Source organism: Micrasema longulum, unplaced genomic scaffold (assembly GCF_059751315.1).
Source record: "Micrasema longulum isolate JH-2025_06_02 unplaced genomic scaffold, ASM5975131v1 h1tg001467l, whole genome shotgun sequence".
Classification (NCBI taxonomy): Eukaryota; Metazoa; Arthropoda; class Insecta; order Trichoptera; family Brachycentridae; genus Micrasema; species Micrasema longulum.
Window position 1 is genome coordinate 84,745 of NW_028278653.1, and position 23,119 is coordinate 107,863.

At 32.1% G+C, this 23,119-nt stretch overlaps 1 protein-coding gene and 1 long non-coding RNA gene across 5 annotated transcripts; both read left to right on the top strand.

The window, feature by feature from the left end:
* Positions 1 to 1,443: 1,443 nt before the first annotated feature.
* On the top strand, positions 1,444 to 3,081 carry LOC148275282 (uncharacterized). Of its 2 annotated transcripts, none has more exons than XR_015824065.1 (3): positions 1,444 to 1,694; positions 1,822 to 2,012; positions 2,164 to 3,081. It is a non-coding gene; the product is annotated as an uncharacterized LOC148275282 (long non-coding RNA). The 2 variants fall into 2 exon arrangements; XR_015824066.1 differs by having other exon boundaries at positions 1,465 to 1,694; positions 1,822 to 1,999; positions 2,164 to 2,308.
* An 80-nt stretch (positions 3,082 to 3,161) lies between these two features.
* LOC148275283 (nose resistant to fluoxetine protein 6-like) lies at positions 3,162 to 21,840 on the top strand. 3 transcript variants are annotated; one of them, XM_088235899.1, is made up of 12 exons: positions 3,169 to 3,252; positions 3,341 to 3,482; positions 6,527 to 6,669; positions 9,098 to 9,422; positions 10,769 to 10,962; positions 11,040 to 11,212; positions 11,736 to 11,915; positions 15,056 to 15,232; positions 17,094 to 17,241; positions 17,669 to 17,855; positions 19,451 to 19,599; positions 21,594 to 21,840. In XM_088235899.1, the coding sequence occupies exons 2-12, from the start codon at positions 3,395 to 3,397 to the stop codon at positions 21,771 to 21,773; spliced, it is 1,944 nt and encodes a 647-aa protein (XP_088092025.1). In that variant the 5' UTR covers positions 3,169 to 3,252; positions 3,341 to 3,394; the 3' UTR covers positions 21,774 to 21,840. The 3 variants fall into 3 exon arrangements, with proteins under 3 accessions (XP_088092024.1, XP_088092025.1, XP_088092026.1); XM_088235900.1 differs by having other exon boundaries at positions 3,198 to 3,265; XM_088235898.1 differs by having other exon boundaries at positions 3,162 to 3,482.
* Positions 21,841 to 23,119: the final 1,279 nt, after the last annotated feature.

The window sequence follows — 23,119 nt, forward strand, 5'->3', positions numbered from 1 at the left end:
GTTTAATTTATAAAAAATATCGACTCAATCAATACGCTTAAAGTGCCAGTCATTAGTGGTTTTACCCTATATTGAAATAAATTATTGCTCGAAAAAAAGTTACTTAACGATCCTTTTTTATGATTAAAATTATTTAATATAAAAGTAATATATTATGACAATTTATTTTAAGCATGCGAAAAACTCGATTAATAACTTTTAGCTTATTTAACTTTTCAATCGGATATATAAAGAGTTTTTATTTTTGAAAACTTTTTATGTTATGTACATACCTACCTATTAATTTATTCAAAGAAAGATAGTCAGTGGAAAAAGTTATTCTCCAAAAGATATGACAATGTTGTCTTGTCCCAGCTCCGTGAATAGCCTCGACCGCGCAGTGGGACAATACGAAAATTCGGCCCCGGGCGCAGTTCAGCAGTTCAGACGTGAGCGCTGCGAAATTGAATACACGACGGGGTTTATTACGAGTTAACAAAAAATACCGTTTATTTTATACCAAGATGTATATTGGAATTGTTACAAAACTAACTTAATAATAAAAACTATTTTTTCTGTCCCCATTTTTGGCAGAAGAAGTATGCGGGAGCGACGCGCACGCGTCGAGCAAATCGCTATTGTCATAAGGTCCTGTCCGCGTTCACACCAGGACAATGCGGCCGCGTGTGGCGGTGGGGGTAATCATTGTTCCGCGGGTATAGTCGGCCCGTCAGCCCATCTATCTCGGTGACAATGTCTCGGATCTGTTTTGTCCTACAAATTGCTGTTGACACATGGACAATGATTGAGCCCTGGGACAAAGCAATATTGTACTGTCCATGTGTAAATGGTCCTATTATATATATACACTAATTTGCCGGTGTTTACCCAGATGGTAGTGAAACTTGGTACAAACTTGATTTAAGATTGATGGAAGGTTGAAAAGGAAAATTTGACGCCACAAGTTTTTATCAAAAGTTGCTGGAATATTGTTATGTCAAATTTGAAGAGACAAGTTTTGACAAAACTTGCTGGAATCTTGTTATGTCAAGAATGGTATTTCAGAATCCGAAAGTCATACAGTGATGATCAACACATGACCATATACATAAAAATATGGAGAGAATTCCTTTTATTATTTTTTAAAAATTTAAACTGTTATATTTAATCCCAGGACTTTCCAACAACATCGTTTTTTTTGGCACCACAACAGGCCGTGAGGCCCAATTACTGTGGTGAATTACAGCACGGGAAACCCAGCCTTAAGAAAAATCACATTTAAATCTTGTGTTCTCACCAGGAATCGAACCCAGAACCTTCCATGTGTGAGCCAAATGTCTTAACCACCACACCACGGAGGCTGCCGAATTAAATTAGTGCATGACAAATATCCAAAAAAGTGGTTAATTCCAAACAACATTCAGATTGGCAATACTATCAAAGTCATAGAAAATTATATATTTCACCGTTTTTGTCTGTGGGTTTCATGTAATTTTTTATGCGCAGTGCTGCAGATAAATTCGTGAATTCGTATTTTAATTACGCATTTATCATTGGATATTTTTCCGGAGATTTTAAAACTTTTAATATTGTTGCAGTGTTAATACTCAGTTTAAAGGATAAACTATTGATATGCCACTGAGGAAAAAACAATAAAAATGAGTTTTCGTAGCACTGTCATTCGACTAAACCGTCTTGTCAAGAGTTCTTTAAAAGTAAGTATGATATTAATATCTCATCCACTGCACAGTGCTTACAATAGTTTAAACAGATTAATTAGTAAATATCACAAACATTATACAATTATTGAACTGAATTGATTGAATTATGTTTTATTTACAGAACGAAAAGGCTGTTGATAATATATCGATATAATAAATCAATACTTTAACCCCAGAGGCTCTTATACTTCACAAAAGTTGTCAGATGGAAGAGTTGAGGAAATGAAGATGTTTAAACATAGGCAGAACGCTTAATGTAACACAGTTTGTAAAGTGGCCACTTCAACCAGCCAATGACAGTACATACGCTCAGTAAATACCTAAATCTCCATATTTCCTTCCCAAAATGTTTTCCCTCTGTTGTAACAAGTTTTGATTTGAATATCGGATACTTTTTACCATGAGAAATCCGCTAATCGAAAAAGCTAGTAAGTCATAAAACAGTTTTATTTATTTGTTTCAGATTTGAGAGACAAAATAATGCACCAGACTTTGATCTCCAGTCAATTGACATGAATTATTTGACATCACATCATCTGACTTTTTTGGCAAAAATAGCCCGTAATTTTTTATTATTTATTCAAAATAAATATACTGAGTAACAATAACAAGATATTTTATTAAATATTAATATTTTTAAGAAGCTTCTTGTTTTTTTTCTTTTTTGGTTTGTGTTTTTTTTATGTTTCGTTTTTTTGTTGTTTTTTTTTTGAATTTTTTGTTTTTTGTTTTTTATTTTGCTAAATAAATCCGAAATTGCATGAATGTTGGTGTGACAACCTTGTAGGATGTTTGTAAAAACAAACATCATGCAAGTTTGTTGGATGGTAACTAGGAAGTTTGCTTTAAACTTTCCTCAAGTTTACAGAGTTGCAATCTCAAACTTGGGTCAAGCTTGAACTCTTGGTACTTCAAACTTGATACAAGCTTGAAGCAAGTTTAAATTGCTATCTGGGTATGGCCGTTGGAAAAGCTAACCCTATGTTGAATAATATCAATTTGGCTCATTGAATTTTTACGTCTCTGAGGGCGTTTTAGATATCCTTTGCTTTTTAACTAAAAAAAAAGTTTAATAAAAAACTTCAAAAGTCTCGGACTCATTTTTGTAATTAGTGAATTTTTCCATAAAGTCACCGAGTCCATTATATTTCCGTCAAAATGTTACGGCGGGTGTTTTAACGAAAATATGACGCTCCAATATCTTAAATAAAGAATAAATGAATGACAGCACAACAAGGTATGATAATTTTCTGTTCTAAGATTTTATATCGAATGAAATGAAATTCCTATAACATTTTTAAAAAATGTGCTCGACAAATTCAATGAAATACAGGATAAAATCGAAAAATTATCAGCATTGGATTTCGATCTCAAAAATAAATGCGGAAATTATAAAATAACAAATAACAAATAATGTAATTTATTTTTAAAAAAATGCAGCCTGTTTTTATGCAAAATAACACAGAGTATATGAGTAGATTGACTCGCTTGTGTGTTATAACATTATTGTTAAATTCCTCGGAGTGGGGTGTTTGACGGATGCCGGAAAATCGTGAATACAAAATGTTTTTATAATCATTCGTATTTATTGTGAATAAATTTACCTTCACTATTTTAAATAATTATACTGTTTCTCTCAGAGTCGCGTGAACGTATGAAGTACATGTGATGAAATTCATTATCGTCCCATTATTATGAAGTTTGTGGCCATTTTGATTTCCATATGTGTTTATTTAATATATCATGCGACAATTGTAAATATACGAAAGAGGGAACGATACAGTAAGTACTTATTCGATTTTTATGTTTATCGAAAGTATTATTTTAACATTTGTATTTATATCGATAAAAGACACAAGAATAAACATGTCTAATAATTAAAACTTCCCGACGAATGGTTAGAACTTCTTTATGTAGCAAAAAGAAAACATTCTTATTTAGGACAAAAGCTGTATGATATAATGCCAGAACCATAAGGCCACAAGCTAAAGAAGTTACTGACTACTTTCCTAGTGAAATTGGTCGCAGGGAGTCTGGATGGGTTGATGGTGGCTGTCATATGGCCAACATATGTTCTTATTTGAATTGCAATTATTTATTTTTACCTTTTTTATTGCTTGAATTTTGGAGATCCTCATAACTATTAACTCTTTTTTTAAATATGTTTTTTTACTGTATACATATTTAAAAAAAAAAAACAATAAAAATAAATATTAGCGTTCTCATAATTTACCTAAATATTTCAATTTTGGTTGCCATTTCCGACGAGTTGTAAATAACTCACTATTAGAAAATGGAAATCAAGTTGGGGTAAAGTGGAGTTTGAATCTAAGGCCTCTGATACGCGAGTCCGCAACACTAGCCACGGGACCAAAAACCGATTTTTTATCCCGATATTTTTTAATCCCACATTTTTTATTATATCTTTTACTAGGTTTCTAAATAAGTATTTCACTATGTTTTTCACTTTATTTTCACTATTTCTACTAACTTTATTTATTTTTATATTGATAACTGTATACCCTGTCTGTATACCCTGTAAAACCCTGTCACATCCGAAACCACGATGATCAGTATGAGCAAGAAGACATATTGGCACATTAAAATAAATCTTTAGAACGACTAAAATCTTAAAAAATAAAATATTGAAAAAAACAAATGGTTGCTTACTTCTGCTGGGGAGAACGAGGAGGGGGGAGGGGGAGTCTGATACACCATCAACCGCGCGACCGCGCCCCCCTCTCTTATCCCCTGCAGAAGTTAGCAAACATTTGTTTTTTTTATTTTTGATTATGCTAACATGTCTTCTTGCCCATACTGATCATCCTGGTTTTGGATGTGACAGGGTTTAAAGAACACCTGTATATTATTTTGACTGTCTGAACGGGGTAAAGAGCCCGCCCTAGTTAGGTCTAGTCAAAGCAACTTTGTATAAATGTATAATTTAATGTATTTGATATGATAATAAATTAATAAAAACAATATTTTGAGATTGTCCAAATTTTTGTAGACAAGGACTGGATTTAACTCCTTGGGGAGCTGTTAATATTAACATATTACAGCAGAGATAAAGAACATTTTAGAATAGGTAAATAGAAGTCTAGGTATCTACAGGGCTTATGACCTGTTATTGGCTGGTTTAAGTGGCCACTTTACACACGATAAAAATGATCTTCATCTCGCAAGCACTTTTAAACGTCCAGTTTTCTTTGTCGGAGATGATAAAAACAACTTGATAAAGAAACAGGTTATGTCCCGAAACCGATCGGCAATAATATTGTTTTAAAGTTATTTCAAAGTAATAAAAAAATAAAAAAAATAAAATTACAAGGAAGTCTTTTTTAAATTGGTATTTAAATACCGAAAATATTAAATATTTAAAACGACAAAAGCATTTATTTTTTATTGATTCCTATTTATTTGAAACACATTCTATTTTTCATTCAGAAAACTTAATTTTACTATGTTGATAAAATTGAAGATATATTTTGACTTCCCATTAGAATACGGACCCTGGTTTGAATAGGTAATTAGGTTTTTATGAATGATAACGATAGGCACTGTAATATAAATCTGGCATAAATATTAGGACATTGATCTATTGGATACAAAAAACACCAGGTTTTTTAGTTTTTATAATAAACAGTATTGTGCGAATCAATGTGAACATTTAGAAATACTTTATTTTTTAAGATGGCTTCACTGCTGCAAGACAATGTTGTCGGCTATTTATATTTGGAAAATCAAAAAAACCTGCATACTGCATTGAATTGTTGTCAATTTCAGTCGTTTTGACGGTTACTTTAAATGACCTAAAACGTGTTTTTGTGGATTTAGGAAACTGAAAAGATTTAGATCAAGCTGTTAGATAAATGATCTTCAAGCACGATTTAGCTCCATGGCCCCGATAACAATGGGAAGTTAAAATTTATTTTAAATTTTATCTACAAAGTAAAATTAAGTTTTCTGTATGAAAAGCAGAATATGCACACATTTTTTTCTTTTAAACATGTTCATTTATAGGTTACCATGTCCTATTATTGCTAGCAAAATCACGCCCATGTTTAAGAATACATATACTAATCGATGAACAGCATGGATTTAGATCTGCCAGATTAACCACCTCTAACCTAGTAGATTAAACCCAGGTTATTGTCAAAGCACTTGAAGATGGTCAGCAGATTGACGTTCTCTATACAGATTTTTTAAAGGCATTTGACAAAGTAGATCATAAAATTCTCATATATAAATTACATGCCTTGGGAATAAGAGATCCATAACTCTCATTTATTAAATTATATCTTACTGGTAGGAAACAAAATGTTCGGATAAATAACTATTTATCAACCTGTGCTAATGTTACATCGGGTGTACCTCAGGGCGCTCATTTGGCACCCTTGCTTTTCAATTTGTTTATTAATGATGTTGCTAAATCATTCTCTTACTCTCGCTTTTGGTTCTTTGCGGACGACAAAAAAATTCTCAAAATAATTCAAACTTTACAAGACTGTTTTCTTCTTCAATCAGACATTAACTCTTTTAACCAATGGTGTAAAGTCAATAAATTAGAATTACCTATCGTCTGTAATCGCGTTTTTGAAAACACGCCTGCTAAACTCGAAGAGTGTGTCATACTCGATGGCCGCCATTTGGAGAACGTGGTTTTTAAAAAATGAAATCCGCAATTGTTATTTTTAAGCTATAATAAACATATTTTGTATTAGAGGTGGAGTTTTTAAAAAATAATTTTTCTAACTTTGAAATCTGCTCGAAATATTACCGGTATGGGTGCCATCTTAAGCGGAATTTCAATACGTTTATTTCAGGAGTATCAGATACTGAGGATTTTCCGAAACTGTATCAACTAGATGACTATGATGAGTGCTTGCGAGATCCTGATGGACTCTTTTGTTTGGTGGATATTCAGCTGACCTCTGACAAACCGGGAGATTTATGGTACAGAATAAAGGTATTGTATATAAAGCGTAGAAAGCTTTATTTATTGTTCCCTCGAGGAATTCATATAATATACACAAATATGTAATATACGGAGCGGAAGGAAGTAACAACTTTACTAGAGAATACTTTTTATTCCGCCATTGGTTCATGTAGGTACATTGTAATAAATATTTTTTAAGTTCAAATAAAAAAAAAAAACAATTTTTGAATGACTCTTTTTGATACGCAAAAACAATGTCTTTACTTTCAAATGTTTTTGTAGAAGTTCGGCAAAAGGTCTCTGGAAAATATTGGCCATTCCGAATTTAATAAACTGCCCAATGAGCTAAAACACGAAAAGTCGAATAGCAAATCCATAAGTTTCGCAATTAAAAAATATTGCTTCAATCTTTTTGAGAGTGATAGTTATTATTGTAATTTATATAGATGGTGTAAAGTACTGTGTTTTATGTTTCTTATATTATGTTTTCTTACTATTTCGGATGTATTAACTATGTATGATATCATGTATCGTCACAAAAATGTTTTCTTTTTATGCACCGTCCCATATGAGTTTCTTTTAATAACTCCAGTAGCTCAATCATAAATAACTATCGACATGTTTAAAAACATGCTAAACATTTGAGCGATCACAACGAACAATAACGAACATGCTTAAGTTATCGCAGTCATAAGTCAACGCGTGTGTCGGTTTGTTTTTTGTTTTACTCGTGAATAAATACAGTTCATTGGCGAAAAATCTGCGTTTATTATAAAAAATAATACAATATTTTGCGTTTGAAAAATAGCAAGGAGTATCTAATACAAAAAGTGAAAATTAAATTACAATTACCATGGCGACTGCTTTTTTTGACATTTGGCTTGCCAACCGCAATGCAATAAATAGCATGATAAATTGTAAATAAATAAATAAGTTTTGGAAAATTTTCCATATCTACGCCGGTGAAATTTAAATATGTGATTGCGCAGCAGGATTATATATCACGAAAGATAAATATTTTGACATTTAATATTAGGTGTTCACGGATGTTCCATTGTAATCGCGAATACGATAAACAACAATAGTGAGAAATTGTTGTCACGTCGCTTATTAGCACGTTGATAGTTATCTGTGATTAAGCTACTGGGAGTAAAATATCTACTATATGTAGATCTAAAATGTTTTATTAATAATAAAAAAAATATTTAAAAAAAAAACAAAAAAAACAGGGATTAAAAAAGTGGGAAATATTAGAGAAATATTAATATTGCACAATTATACCGATTTTGCATAATACGTAATGATAAATAGACTTTTGGGTGCGGCGTTGGACCACGTGCTGCGGATGCCTCAAAGTTGTCTCTTTTTACACCTGCGGGTTCACTCCGCACCGTCCTGGAAGGCCGTCTATGTCGATCTTTTGACTTTAAAATAAACATTTACAACAATAGGGAAATATCACGTCTTTTTAAAAACAATTTTAAAGTAATAAGGGTCATTGAAATACTCTCCAGTAAAAATAGTATTATTTTGCTATTTATTAGTAGCATAAATAGCATTTTTTAAATTGTAATTTTGAATTCCCGTAAAAACGGTCATTCCATTGACCACGCCCCTAATACGTCACGATTCATGTTTATTTGTTCCTGACCATTCAAATTTGTTTAGAACATTGTCACGAATCTTGACGTCACAACTATTAAGAACATGTCGCGTTTTTCTAGTGACGTATTTTAAAAAAAACATTTTTTAAATTTGTACATGAAAACATTTCTTCACAATATCCATATTGATTTTGAAAATACAATTAATTGTTCTAAATCCATTTCATATATGTATTTTTATCGGTATTCGTAGTATGACATATTTCCCTATTGTGTTTGTTCTATAATAATAATAATAATAATCATTGTTTATTAACAAAAATAACAATTACTTTATCTACTACATACACACTTAGGTAATAGATTACTCTGGATCATGTCTAGTCTGCCTAACTAGGTACAACCTGTTTTAAGGCAGACATTTTTATGCAAAATAAACAATAATATTACTACCAACTAGTTGATTAACTAAACAGTTATACAATATTAATTTATACCATTTATTATGTAAGAATGTTTTTTGAGTATTTTTCCGATTTTTCTCGACCTTAACCCAGTAACCAATATTTTTCAAAATTATTAAATTGAATCCGGGTCATGGTTTTGCAATGTTTGGGTAACACATCGAATATTTTTGGGCCCAGAAACCTGAAATTTCTTTGCCCGAATTCAGAGTTTGAAAGAGACCCCATGACCCATCCTCTAGTTTGACTTCTGTTAGTGTGGGAGTGTGGGAGTGTTCCTTTTGGGATTTGGTAGAATAATTTGCTTTTACAATAAAAATATATAATTGCCTTATATCTAAGATCACAAATTCCTCAAATAACTTGATGCTGGGTATTTATTTGTTCTAGAATATAAGTTCGCTTCCCGATTTTTTCCGCCATGACATATTACACAGGGGAGTCTGCGTCTCCGAGAGATGCAACACGTCAGGCGTCTCTCCCACAGCATTGCACGCAGATAGCCAGGTTCGGCGGGCGGTACTGACGGAGTGGGCGGACAAAGAGATGAAGGAACAATATGGCTTTGGTGGAAATGTCCTAGGCTCGAGCTGCGAAAGCAATCTTCATCCTTCTACTTTAGACAATGCTGGCATGACGTTAGCTGCTGTTCTTTTAGGGGTAGCTCTACTCAATATTGCCTCAACTTTTATCACAAGAAAAAACGAAAATAGAGGTTAATACTTTTTGTATTTATTTTACCTTAAATGCGTATCAAAGGAATATTGTGTTGAAATTTGCTATTCATTATGTTGTGTGGATAAATCATGCAGAATTCTTTGTCCTCAAATGTGAAGATACATAATATTAACTTTTTTATCAGTAGAAAATTCATTGTTTTTGCTCTCAATAACTGTAATGTCTTATATTCAATGTAGAGTATAAATAATCAATGTGTAATTGTTTTTTCTGTAACCGTGTATTTGTTTAATAAATTATTCTAAACGTTTGAACTCAGACCGTGTTTCGTGTAAGAGTTTTCCAAATTTCTTTCTTAAGAAGACATCAAAAGTGTAATTTTACTACACGAGGAAAATTCTGAAAATGGAACAGTAGTTAATACGCCTAAATGTCCACCTAATAATATTTTTATGCTGAGAGCGGGGAAAAAAGGCTTTCCCAGTAACAATGATATTCTGATTAAAAAACAAATAAAAGCTGGCTAAAGGATAAAATTTACTACCTAACAAAAAATCTCCGTGGTCAAGGCAAAATGAATATATTTCTCTGTGTGAAAGACAGAACAGAACACTGGAAGATTGTTTTCTACTCGATGGCTAATTTAAGGTAAATTTCTGGTTCGATTCCTGGCACGTTAGACATGAAATATTTGTTTAAAATTTCGTTACACACTGCACTATTTCATTTTGCAGTCCCTGGATTGGCGCCTGAGGTGTAAGACTGATCATCTTACCTTCATATGTAACAAATGATCGAGATTCGCTGCACTCGGTGGACCGATGCAGTGCTCCATACATCACTATTTGCGGATAATAGAATTATGCTGATGATTAAATAAAGAGTCATTAAGTATTTTGCTCTATACATCACTATTTGTGGATAATAGAACTATGCTGATGATTAAATAAAGAGTCATTAAGTATTTTCAATATTCATCGCGAAGTTATATTATTGATATTATCGATTTTATTTGAAAAACCTGCATTTTAAAATTGAGGGTACTAGAAGCAAACTATCTTTGAAATCTCCACCAAAAATGGAAAATTAGTTATTGATGTCAAAATAAACTATATGCACAAACCTATCTACCTAAAAAATAGCGTAATTCAAATCCGTCTCTAAATCTTGCAAAAACAGAATTCAATTATACTACTCGAGACCGCAAACTTAGCATTCTGCATTGAGTTGGTAAAGCATAATTAGAAATTTTACAATTCCACTTTCAAAGTTTTTCGCAAATATCTCAGCAACTCCTTCAATGGAGATGTCTAAGTTTGCTTTTAATACCCTCAATTGGTTTCTAATCATAATTTGTAATTAACCATCAAGTAAATTTTTCAGGCCATGGATTTAAATTGCTCCACGCCTTTAATGTTTCCAGCAACTGGAAGGAACAATTTTCAGAATCGAATGATGGCAGTTATTTGCTAGGATTTCAAGGACTCAGGACATTTATTACTATAATATTTTCCATGGTACATTATTATGTTATTCTCAGCGTATTGTACGCGGAAAATCCTTCAACGTTTGAACGGGTAATATATTTCAATAAATTATTTTTTCAATTGACAGCATTGAGAGATAAATGACTACAACTTGTCTATTCTTGCAGCTTTACGAATTAAATATTTTACAAGTTCTGAATTCTTCGGCAAGCTTATTACAAGTGTTCTTTTGTATGTCCAGCTTCTTCATGTCGTACAGTGTCCTGAAATATACCAAACGAAATCCAAACTTCAATATTTTTAGCACCGTTAAAACATATATGGTGCAACGGTGGTTTCGGTAAGATTTTATTATTTTTAATTACTGTTTTTTTTCATGTAAATATTCTTTTCTTCTTCGTTTGTTGAACGTTATTTAGATTTTTAGTTTTCTTTTTTACTTTTAATTTTTACGTTTAATTTACAACCACCTCACAAAAAAAGAAAAAAAGAACGCATTATTTTCTGGTTTCTGTTGATCCCAAATCAATCAAGAAAACAAAGGAGGTGTTCCCCAGGGATCCGTGCTAGGCCCTCTCTTGTTTATAATGTAAATGGACGATATTGTAAAACACTTGACTGAATGTGAGATTAAACTTTTTGCGGATGGATTGTGTAATGTGATGTAGGAGGAATGAACAGAGTTTCAGAAAGGTTCAATGCAAATAAACTTAAATTGAATTGATCAACAAGTAAATTCATAGTTGCTGTTGGCCTTGGCAATTGATACACTGGTTGAACGAGTAGAAAAAGTGAAGTATTTAGGTATAAATATGACAATAAACTGAATTTTAGTAATTAATTTATTTTTCAATCGTTTGCAGGTTGACTCCAGCTTATGCGGTTATAGTTTTTGTTTCTGCGTTTTGGATGCCTGTTGTGGTAACCAGCTATAGCAACCTCATCGCCAGAAAGGAATTATTGTTATGCAAATATTACTGGTGGGCCAATCTTCTATACATCAATAATATATTTGGCACTTTGAATTGTGCGGGGCATTGCTGGTAAATATTACTTATTTATAAAAAAAAAAAAAAACGAATTTACCTTCTTACTTTATAAAATAATCTCTCTGATCGATAATCATTTTACACTTGAAGAGTACAGGATATATTGTACAGAAGTTTTGAGAAATAACGTTTTTAAGTTATCAAAACTCTGATAAAAGAAACCAGCTGAATGTAAATTCTGTTTTATATAATCAAAAATGGTTTTTCATTCATAATAAATTATCGTTTTATCCCCTGTATGCATTTGTTTTTCTCGTTCAATTATCTTGGAAAGTAGAGCCTTTATGGCAAATTTTATTAAACAGAAATATAGATCAAGTAAATTGCTGTCAGTTGCCATTATTAGTTTAAAACACATAAAAATTGACATCGATCCTTTATATCATGTGCCCTTTACTTGTTAGTCAATACAAGTATATAACTACACACTGACTTTTAATGTCTACTGGTTTTGAAATGTATCAGTCTCTTCGTCAGGACACATTAACAAGTGTGTAAATTCCAAAACACATTTACCTTCAGGGCTCTCCTGAGGCAACCGCGGCACGTGTCCAAGCCAGGTCCATCGTTGCATCTTCAAGACGCTTGTTATAGGAGGTTGCTACGTCCATTCTCGTACTTTACCGCTGGTTACAGAATCAAACCACCTTGTACCTAATATTATTCTTAAGCACTTACTCTCGAATCATAGAAGTTCATTGTTTTGAGTTTTGGTAAGGTGCATCCACAGCCCTAGCATAAGTTTAGTTGCTAAAAAGATTCAGACATAAAGGCATCTTTCAAACGTCTCCATTCCTTCCTATCACCCGCTTTCATCATCCATGTTTTACCGGGAATAGAGGCGACGTCGTCGACCCATCTTTTCGGTGGTCTTCCAACAACACTTCTTTTGTTTGTCCATGACCTCCACATTATTATTCTGGGTGTCCACCTGCCATCATTTTGCCCCGCCAAGTGGCCTACCCGCTACCATTTCAAGTTCGCTGCACGATCCATGATATTCACGAATCCGGTTCGGCGCCTTATTTCTTCATTTCAGGCACGGCAGGCAAAAGTATGGTGAAGGAAGTCCTCGGTAGTCCTACTTCCACATCTCACGCGTGGCCCTCACTTTACTCTTCAAAATGTTGCTTCAAATATTATGAATAAAAAGAAGTCACGCTTACATTTTATTTATTTATCAAAAGCATACAAAAATTAAAATATATACTATCAAGTCCTACTGAACTGCATGAAATGCAGTTTGTCAGCAGGTGCTTACAGTTAAATTCTAATATTTATACATAATCTTATCTCTTAAATTCTATAAACATAAAAAAACTCTTATTACTTAAGAAAAAAAAAAATACACACATCGAAAAGAATTTTTTTTTTAAAATGTCCAAATAAAAAAGAAAAACACAAAAAAATTTCAGTAAACTGCCTGATGACCTTAAAAATGAAATGTCGAGTGGTAAATCTCAAAGACCAGAAATGAAGACCTATTTCTTGAATCTTTTTGAAAGTGATAGTTTTTAGCTCAGTTTCTGTGAATAGTCTATATATTGTGTTTTAGGTTTAAATGTTTTTCTTTTCTTTTTTTAATATTAAGTTCACAGAATGTTTAAATGTTTTTATTTTCTTTTTTAATATTCATTTCACAGAATGTTTAAATGTTTTTCTTTTCTTTTTTAATATTAAGTTCACAGATTGTTTGATTTTTTTTATTTTCTTCTTTAATATTAAGTTCACAGATTGTTTAAATGTTTTCTTTCCTTTTTTAATATTAAGTTCATAGATTGTTAAAATTTGTTTAAATTTTTATTGTTTAAATGTATACTATGTATTGTTACAAGAAATGTACTATTTTTTTATGTACCGTCCCAAATGAGTTTTCTCGTACAACTCCTGGGAATATAATATCATGATATTCATGTCTTATATGTTTTATTAATAAATAAAAATAAAAAAATATATAAAAAACACGTTCTAAAAGCCAGATTCTCAGCAGACGTCTTTCTCTTGCATATTATACATTTCTGGTATATTTATTTATTTATGCTTTTACATTGTATTCTTTTTTTATACAGAATAATGTACCCTCACTGGGTGTCCCGTGCCGAGGGAAACATTTTACAAAATGTGAAACATGCCTAAGATTAGCTATTTACCTAAGTTAACATAATAATAACAATAAAAAAAACGTAATTAATCCAATTAACCTAATTATCATTAACATAATAAACAATAAAAAACTGAAATATTCATAAAAAACATAACCAATTTATGTAGACCAATAGAACAAATTTCATAAACAGTGCACACATTTTACCTATTTGGCTTGATCCACTCATCGATCCGTGCGCAACCCACCTCCACTATCCATTTCTTAATAGCAATTTTATATTGTGAGAACTAACTGTCCTTATGGATAATGGAAGTAGATTGTACACTTTAACCGAGTAGTAGGTGAATCCTCTTTGGCTGAAGGTTGTATTTATATTTTTATTGTACTCTAGTGTTCTTTTCCCGTATTTATTGGAGAGCTAGTCCATGTACACTAGTGAACCGAGTATTATATACATGCTCCAATTTATTTCTATATTCAGATAGAGATGCATGCTGAGAAACCAGCTTGGACCATAATAAAGCTCTAACGGATAAAATATTTATAGATTTATACAATGTACATGATATTTGAACACGATTTATTTTAGCAAAAATTAAATAATAGAATATTTAAATGAAAGAATGGAACACTGAATTTACATTTCAAGAATAATTTCGGAAGACGACGATCGTTGATCCCGGTAGTAGGTGGCGGGTAGCAGAGGTAGAGAGAAGAGCGAGCGATCAGTGCGTCAGTACTTTTATCGTTCTACCTACGTCACTGATCCTCTGAGTTGCCAACGTTGCGACTGTCGCGTTCGTAGGCTATGCCCGACGGTCAGCGGTACCTACTCCTGAGGCACCACAATACGTAGAAATATATATATCTTTTTTGTCGTAGTTTGATAGCCTGTTAACAAATAAGAAATGTAAAAAAAACACCGAACTTCCTCAATCCCACCCCTTTTTGGTAAGTGGCGGGTAATGGCGCCCCTCAGATTCAGCCGGCGCGCATTGATGAATTAATATCATATATTATATTGCAGGTACTTGACAATTGAAACTAATTTATATTTTATTGGATTACTAATTATGCTAACCGTATGCAAGTTTCCCAAGTTGACCAAACCAGTCTTAGGAGGAACACTGCTGGTTAGTGTAATCTCGCCAGGTATACTGACGTATATGCGAGGATATTCACCATTCACCCGCATTATACCAGAGTAAGTAGAATCTTTTTTACCAATATTTTTACAAACAAAATAATAAAGGGTTAAAAATCTTAGATAAATAAAGGATTAAATATAAATAATATAGAGATATTTCACATAAGGAAGGCTTCCGAAAATAATGTGCCTTTAATAACTATAGTCCTTAAAATATAACTTGATTAGAATGACAGTTGTCAGCAAAAGTGACGACATAACTTTGTAGTTACGTCTAAGGAGTTATTTATATTGACACACGAAAAATCATTCGTATCTGGCGTGTAATTTTTTTTTGAAATACAACGATTAACATATAAATCAACATAATTATACAAAATCAGCTTTAAAACTAAAATAAACCAAATTATTAACGATGTTCTTACAAGGTTACATAATTTTGCAAAAACATTAGAAATGGGACAAATTGATCAATGTAAATTGATTGAATAAAAAAAAAAATTAATGTTGTTCATGAAAAAGTATAAATATCTTATTTTTTTGGTGAATACACACTATAATAGGCTTGTTTTTGCGTTTTTATATCAATTTTCGGAAACCGAGTTTCATGTTTGAATAAAAAAACTGATAAAATCGATTTGATCGGTACATAATCAGTGATCAGTAATTTTCCATCACAATTTTTTTATTTATTTAAATCTTAAAGTAGGGCACACATATCATACATATTGTTATGTGTGTTCTAATAATAACATTGCAAATATATTTAATTTATAAATTGTTTATCACATATGTCTTGACCATTATTTTAAATTTTGATATGTTTTTGAGACTATTGACTACTATTGACATTCGTTTGAGACTGTCATTCTAATCAAGCTATATTTTAAGGACTATAATTTTCAAATCATCTTTCGATATAGCCCATTATCGATGTCACCCAGTAACACCGCCTGTGGTGGTATTCTGGATCTTCTCTACCCCAGAGAGTGATTCATTATTTTTTTTTTTCATGCGACGAGACTTTGCATCATACAGGGTGTTCTTTAAACCCTGTCACATCCGAAACCACGATAATAAGTATGAGCGAGAAGACGAATTGGCACATTAAAATACAATTTTGGAACGAACAAAATTTACAAAAATAAAATATTTAAAAAAACAAATGGTTGCTTACTTCTGCAGGGGAGAAATGAGGAGGAGGGAGTCTCCCCCCTCGCTCTCCGCTGCCGAAGTAAGCAACCATTTGTTTTTTTAAATATTTTATTTTAATAATTTTCTTATACAAAAAACACTCTCCATTACACCAATGATAATGATCTCCTATAGCCCTTAAAATGTAAGATGATTAGAATGACTGTTGTCAGAAAAACTGACGACATAACTTTGTAGTAACGTCTAAGGAGTGATTTATATCGACACACGAAAAATCATTCGTATTTGGTAAGTTAATTAATTTTTTAAATATAATTCTTGACGTATAAATCAACATAAATATATAAAATCAGCTTTAGAACTAAAATAAACCTAATTATTAACGACGTTCTTACAAGGTTACATTATTTTGCAAAAACGTTAAAGATGGGACAAATTGATCGAATAAAAAAAAATCGTTTGATAATAATTACGAAAAAAGTATAAATGTCTTATTTTTGGTGAATAATTGTATTGAAAACACTATAATAGGCTTGTTTCTGCGTTTTTTAAATCAATTTTCGGAAACAGAGTTTCATGTTTTTGCATGGAAAAACTGATAAAATCGATTCACTATTGATTTGAGTTTGACAGCTGTCATTCTAATCATCTTACATTTTAAGGACTATAAATAAGCTAGGATCAAGGATTAAGTCCCAAATTTAGCACATTTCTGGTCTCTGACTTTTTAAAGAAAAAATCATATAAAATGATATTTTTTTAGAAGTCCACGAATGCGTATGGTCGACGAAATGTTCGAAGGTCTTCACTTGACTGTAATAGGCAATGCGGGAAGTTTTACCGTGGGACTTATCGCTGGATATTTGCAATTTCAAATAGAAAGAAATAAAATTGATATCTCAACTAAAAAGGTGAGTATTTGTTTATTTTTTAGTATAGAAAAAGAGGTAGTTTACCAAATTACAGTTAAATAATACTATATATACTTTATGGAGAGCCACATTGCAATGTTCGCACATATATCTACAGCGTCTCACTCCTTTTTTGTGCTTTGTATCCCGGAGCCGTGTCAACACGTGATTATAACAACCACGCGTTGTATCTTGTATCCCGGTCCCGTGTTTTCACGTGGTTTACCAGCAGCGAAAAAGTACCAATAAAAGTCACTAGATGTCAATAAAACGCAATTTTTTAAACTTCTGGTAAATCACGTGAAAACAAGGGACCGGGACACAACGCGTGATTATATAATCACGTGTTTACACGGCTCCGCGATACAAAGTGTCAATGGCCTTTTTAAATCGTAATTGGGTTAATTGAATTATTTTTAATTTGCAGTGGATTCCATTTGCCGTGAATGCCATATTGCCAGCAGTGCTGAGTATCACACTGATGGGATTGTTTCTTTCCCAAAATGAGCCAAACACCAGTCCTGTGGTTTCAGCATTATATGCTTGCCTCAGCAAACCAACCATAGCAGTTTTCTTCACATTGCTGTACATCTGTTGTATGGCCAAACAAGATTGTAAGAAACAACCATTAAAATTTTATTTCTCCTTCTTTCTTTTCCATTTCCTCTCCTCTCTTAATAGTATGGTGAGAATTGAAAAAAAAAGTTTTGTTTTTGTTTTGTATAAAATTTTAACATTCAGTTTAATTCCTTAGAATATGTCCATGAAAGGGTAAACGTCGTTTTGCGCCGGTTCGATTTACGCCGATTTACAACTTCGCCGGTTGGTGCCGGCGGGGGATTCCCCGGTTCGGCCGACACCAGACGACAGCAGACGCTTCGATTATAAAAGCGGACACACTTTTATACGTTGTTTTATTCTATTACCGTGCACGCGAGCAGCCTATTGTGTGTGTGAAATTGTTTCCTATATAGTTTTCGTTTTGTTTTTAAGAAAAATAAAAACGTATGATTATATTTTTTATTTTATTATTATTAAAATTAAAACTAATTCAAATATTTGTAGGTTAAATGCACATATTTGATGAAAGATAAATATTTTTATGTTCAGAAATAGAAAAAGGGTTCACTATTTAAATAATATTCTAAATGATTTGAATACACAATGTTTATAAAGATGATTTTTAAAAATATGAAAAAATTGTAGTAAAATCCACCTGTGCACAGACAATATTAGTAACAAGATGTGCAAAATGCGCACCAGGAAAGACAGTGTTGCCACCAGCATAAAAAATACACGGGAAGTATCATTAACATTTGAATCGGGTTGTGGTCCTGTGGCTAGTGTCTCGGACTCACGAACCATAGGTCCGTGGTTCAAATCCTACTCTACCCCAACTTGATTCCCATTTTCTAATAGTGAGTTATTTACAACTCGCTGAGAAGGGCCCTCAAAATGAAATATTTGGGTAAATCATAAAAACGCAAATATTTCTTTAAAAAAAAAAAAAAAACAAACTATATTTAATACCTCCATTAGAATAATTTCAGACATTGAAGTTAGAAAAAATGACAATTTCATAAGGTGGCTATAACGAATTATCATATGATTGATCACATAATTCTTTGTAACTGTTAGTTATGGGTACAGTTTAAACATCACAGTAATAATTCTCTAGAAAAGCCTTTAGGGTTATTCTAAACGAAAATATGAAACTAATTATTCATAGATAGCGCTTTTATAAATTTTATTGAAAAATGCCATTTTTACGTTTTTTTTTTGTGAAAATTTCACAAAACTCGGTTTGCGGAATCTTTGGGCTATATTGATTGTAACAAATACATAACAATATAATTTGGGTCCTATTCACAAAATGGTGTACAAAACAAAAAAATACTTTTCTTATTCTTATTGCATAGAACAAAATTGTTCCAAATTTTTGGTTTGGTTTGATTTTGGTTTGGTTTTTAGTTTAACAACAAACGTGTAATGGACGGTTTCGGTTTGCGCTTGCAATTCTTAACGCATTCTACCTACGGCCCGTTGTATTGCTGTAATCTGTAGCTAAGTTCGTGGTCAATAATCATAGAATGGTGTTTCTCCGTATGGGCGAATCTATAAGTTTATTACTCTTAGGTTGAAACGCTGTCTCGGTACAAAGTTTAGTATAAATGTAACAAATAATACAATATTTATTTATTTTTTTCAGTGGGAGTGCTAAGTTTTTTGGAAAACAGAAAGTTAGCTGCTCTTGGTAAATTATCATACAGCGCATTTCTGATTCACGTTTGGGCACAAATGTTACTGGTCAGTTTTCATCTATCGTCTAGTACTGTCAACATAAGTTATCTGATGCTGGTAAGATTAATATATTTTTGGTCATCTATAATGTTAAGTTTTATAATAAAATGTATTATTTTTTTTGAATATTGAGTGATTTAAACATATTTTTCCATAACACAGTATCATAGAATAAGGAATAGTCCAGAAACCGCATACACACATCAAACAGAAGGCGACTAAACTACTCATAAATGAGTAGGTTTACGTTTTGACCCATTAGTTTCTTTGTAGACGTCGCTCAGTTCGCAACTCCTGATTTGAATTTAACTATGCCGTGTTGTCTCTGTAGAAATACTGCTAGGATCTTGAAGAAACAGGATGCAATCACATTTCATGTGTAATTAGCAAATGAATGTGTATGTAACAAATGCATTACTTAAAAATGGATTATTTTTCCATCAGTCAGATTGTCGAAGAAACAAAACGAACATTTCGTTAGTGTTGCCTGGGTAGTTAATTTGTTTACCCTACTTTGCTCATCTAATGAGAGAACTAATGAAAATTGGACCTCGGATTAAACAACTCTGTTGTGGACATTTGACCGGCATTATCTTCAAAACATCAAATATTATTTAACGTTATATTAAAATATCCGTTTTGTGTAAAATACAATTTGTTTTATATTTTATGTTTAAAGTTCGTTAATTCAATTACTCTTATTAAATGACCCTTTACTTATCTACTCTGTTGCGTCAATCAATATTTCCGCGTGCACAATAAAATTTTAGAGAAATCGATTGCTTTTTTTAACCTTAAATTTGTGTTATAATTATATTTTTCCCCATCGTGCACGCGGCGGCATCACGAATGCGCGCTGCGAAAGTGAAGCATAGTGGGGAATTATTGGATACAGTCCGATCTATTCAAATATGATTCTACGCTCCTTTTGGACTATTCTTAATTCTATGCACAGTATATATAATGATTGAATACAGCTTACAGTAGCACATTATTTATTGTCTTTTTTTAAATTACGTGTTAATTTTTCATTCTCTAAAATACCAAAAACATGTGAAATGTTCCTAGAGCACATTTATTCTCATCTCAAGAAATAAGGAGATAAGGAATTATTTAATTGATTATTAACATATTACAACAGAGATGAAGAACATTTCAGAGAAGGTAATATAGAAGTCTAGGCATCTACAGGGCTTCTGACCTGTTAATGGCTGGTTTAAGCGGCCACTTTAAACGCTGTGTAACATTCACCATTCTGCCCTTATTTGAACATCTATATTCCTTCAATTCTTTCATCTGTTGATGTTTGTGAAGTTAAAGAGCTTAAACTTTTATTTATGCGGGCGAGATTAATCTAATTTAATTATTTCACCTACATACTAGGCAACGCCAAATATGGGCAGAATGGTGAATATTACATAGTGTGTACAGTGGCCACTTAAACCAGCCATTGACAGGTCATAAGCCCTGTAGATGCCTAGACTTCTATATTACCTTCTCTTAAATTTTCTACATTTCTGTTGTAATATGTTAATATAAACAGCTCCCCAAAGAGTTGAATCCATTTTTTTTTTGCATTATTTTTTTGCACCACAACAGGCCAGGAGGCCTAATTACAGTGGTGAATTACATCACAGAGCACCCAGGCTTGAGAAAAATCACATTTTTTAATTTTTGTGTTCTCACCGGGAATCGAACCCGGAACTTTCCGTGCGTGAGTCAAGCGTCTTGACCACTACACCACGGAGGCCGCCAGTCCTTGTCTACAAAAATTTTGACGAACTCAAAATATTTGATTATTTATTGATAGATTTTTTAATGATTTATTCATTATTTAAAAAAATATATATTTAGTTCAAAACATTGAAATTATTGATTCATTTCTAGGAGTGTGCTGCTTCTCTCCATACATTCCAACTACTTGATCTCCGGACACTTCGTCTTAAGCATATTAAACAATTTCGCAGACAAATAATCCTCGCACACTTCAGATAAATGTCGTCAAAGGGAGAAATATTGACCAAACTTACCTGCTTATTTTTATGTTTCAGGTTGTTTATCCTGTTATCTCCATACCACTGTATTACCTGTTGGCTGTACCTCTTTTCTTGTGTATAGAAATCCCTGGCAAAAACTTACATCCTTTGCTGTCTGACATGTGGACACTCCGTACGGAAAAAAATGTCGAAGAAAAAAAAATCAAAGAAAAAAAAGCCAACAAAATAAAATAAACTAACCGTTACAAAGATATGCAAAATAATGTTATATTCTATTAAAAAATATTTTGCATCAAATAAATGATTTTTAATATGTCCTTATCAACATGTAATGGTGCGTCAGGTACTGTATTGGTTAATTGTAGTGAATAGGGAAATATCACTTCTTCAAATTCTTAAACTAACATACAACCTACCCTACCTGACCTCTACGACTGAACTGTACAAAAAAACACACCAGTTTGACATAAACTACTTGACTAAAATTGTGCACAAAATAACACTGGGAAACATACAAGACGACGACATAATATTAATCAAAAATGCTGAGATACACAAATATAACACCAGACAACAACAACACTATCATATTGAAAAAGCAAAGACAAACACAGGACAGTCAAAAATACTACATAATGGACTTAAACACTACAACGACCTACGTTTCTACTTGAAAACTTTGACTGGAGACAAATTTAAAATCAATCTGAAAAAACACATGATGACTAGACTAGACGAGACTTAAAATGACTAGACAATATTAAATTTCTAATGTAACCCTAACGGGTTTTTTAAAATGGTAAATAAATAAAAAAAATAACAAAAAATACTACGAATACCGATAAAAATACATATAAGAAATGGATTTAGAATAATTAATTGTATTTTCAAAAACAATTTGGATATTGCGGAGAAATGTTTTCATACATAAATGTCAAAACGAAATTTAATAATAATACGTAGCTAGAAAAATGCGACGTGCTTGGCATTGATAGTTGTGACATCAAGATTCGTGACGATGTTCCATAACATTTGAAACGTTAGGAACAAAGTTGAAAGCAAACATGAATCGGGACGTATTGGGGGCATGGCCAATGCAATGACCGTTTTTGCGGGAATTCAAAATTAAAAAAATATTTTTATGCTACTAATCAGTAGCAAAAAAATATTTTTTTCCTGTACAGTATTTTATAGACCCTTATTATTTACAATTATATTAAGACGTGATGACCTATGAAAAAATACCGAAATTATTATCTTCAGTAATAAAGGATACTCTTAAAAGGCAGAAATATCACATACTACTAATACCGATAAAAATATATGAAATGGATATAGAAATATTAATTGTATTTCCAAAATCAATATGGATATTGAGGAGAAATGTTTTCATACATATATATAAAAAAAAAAATACGTTGCAAGAAAAACGTGACGTGTTTGGCCTTGGTTGTTGTCACGTCAAGATTCGTGATATTGTTCTAAACAAATTTTAATGCCAGGAACAAATAAACATGAATCGTGACGTATTAGGTGCGTGGTCAATGGAATGACCATTTTTGCAGGAATTTAAAATTACA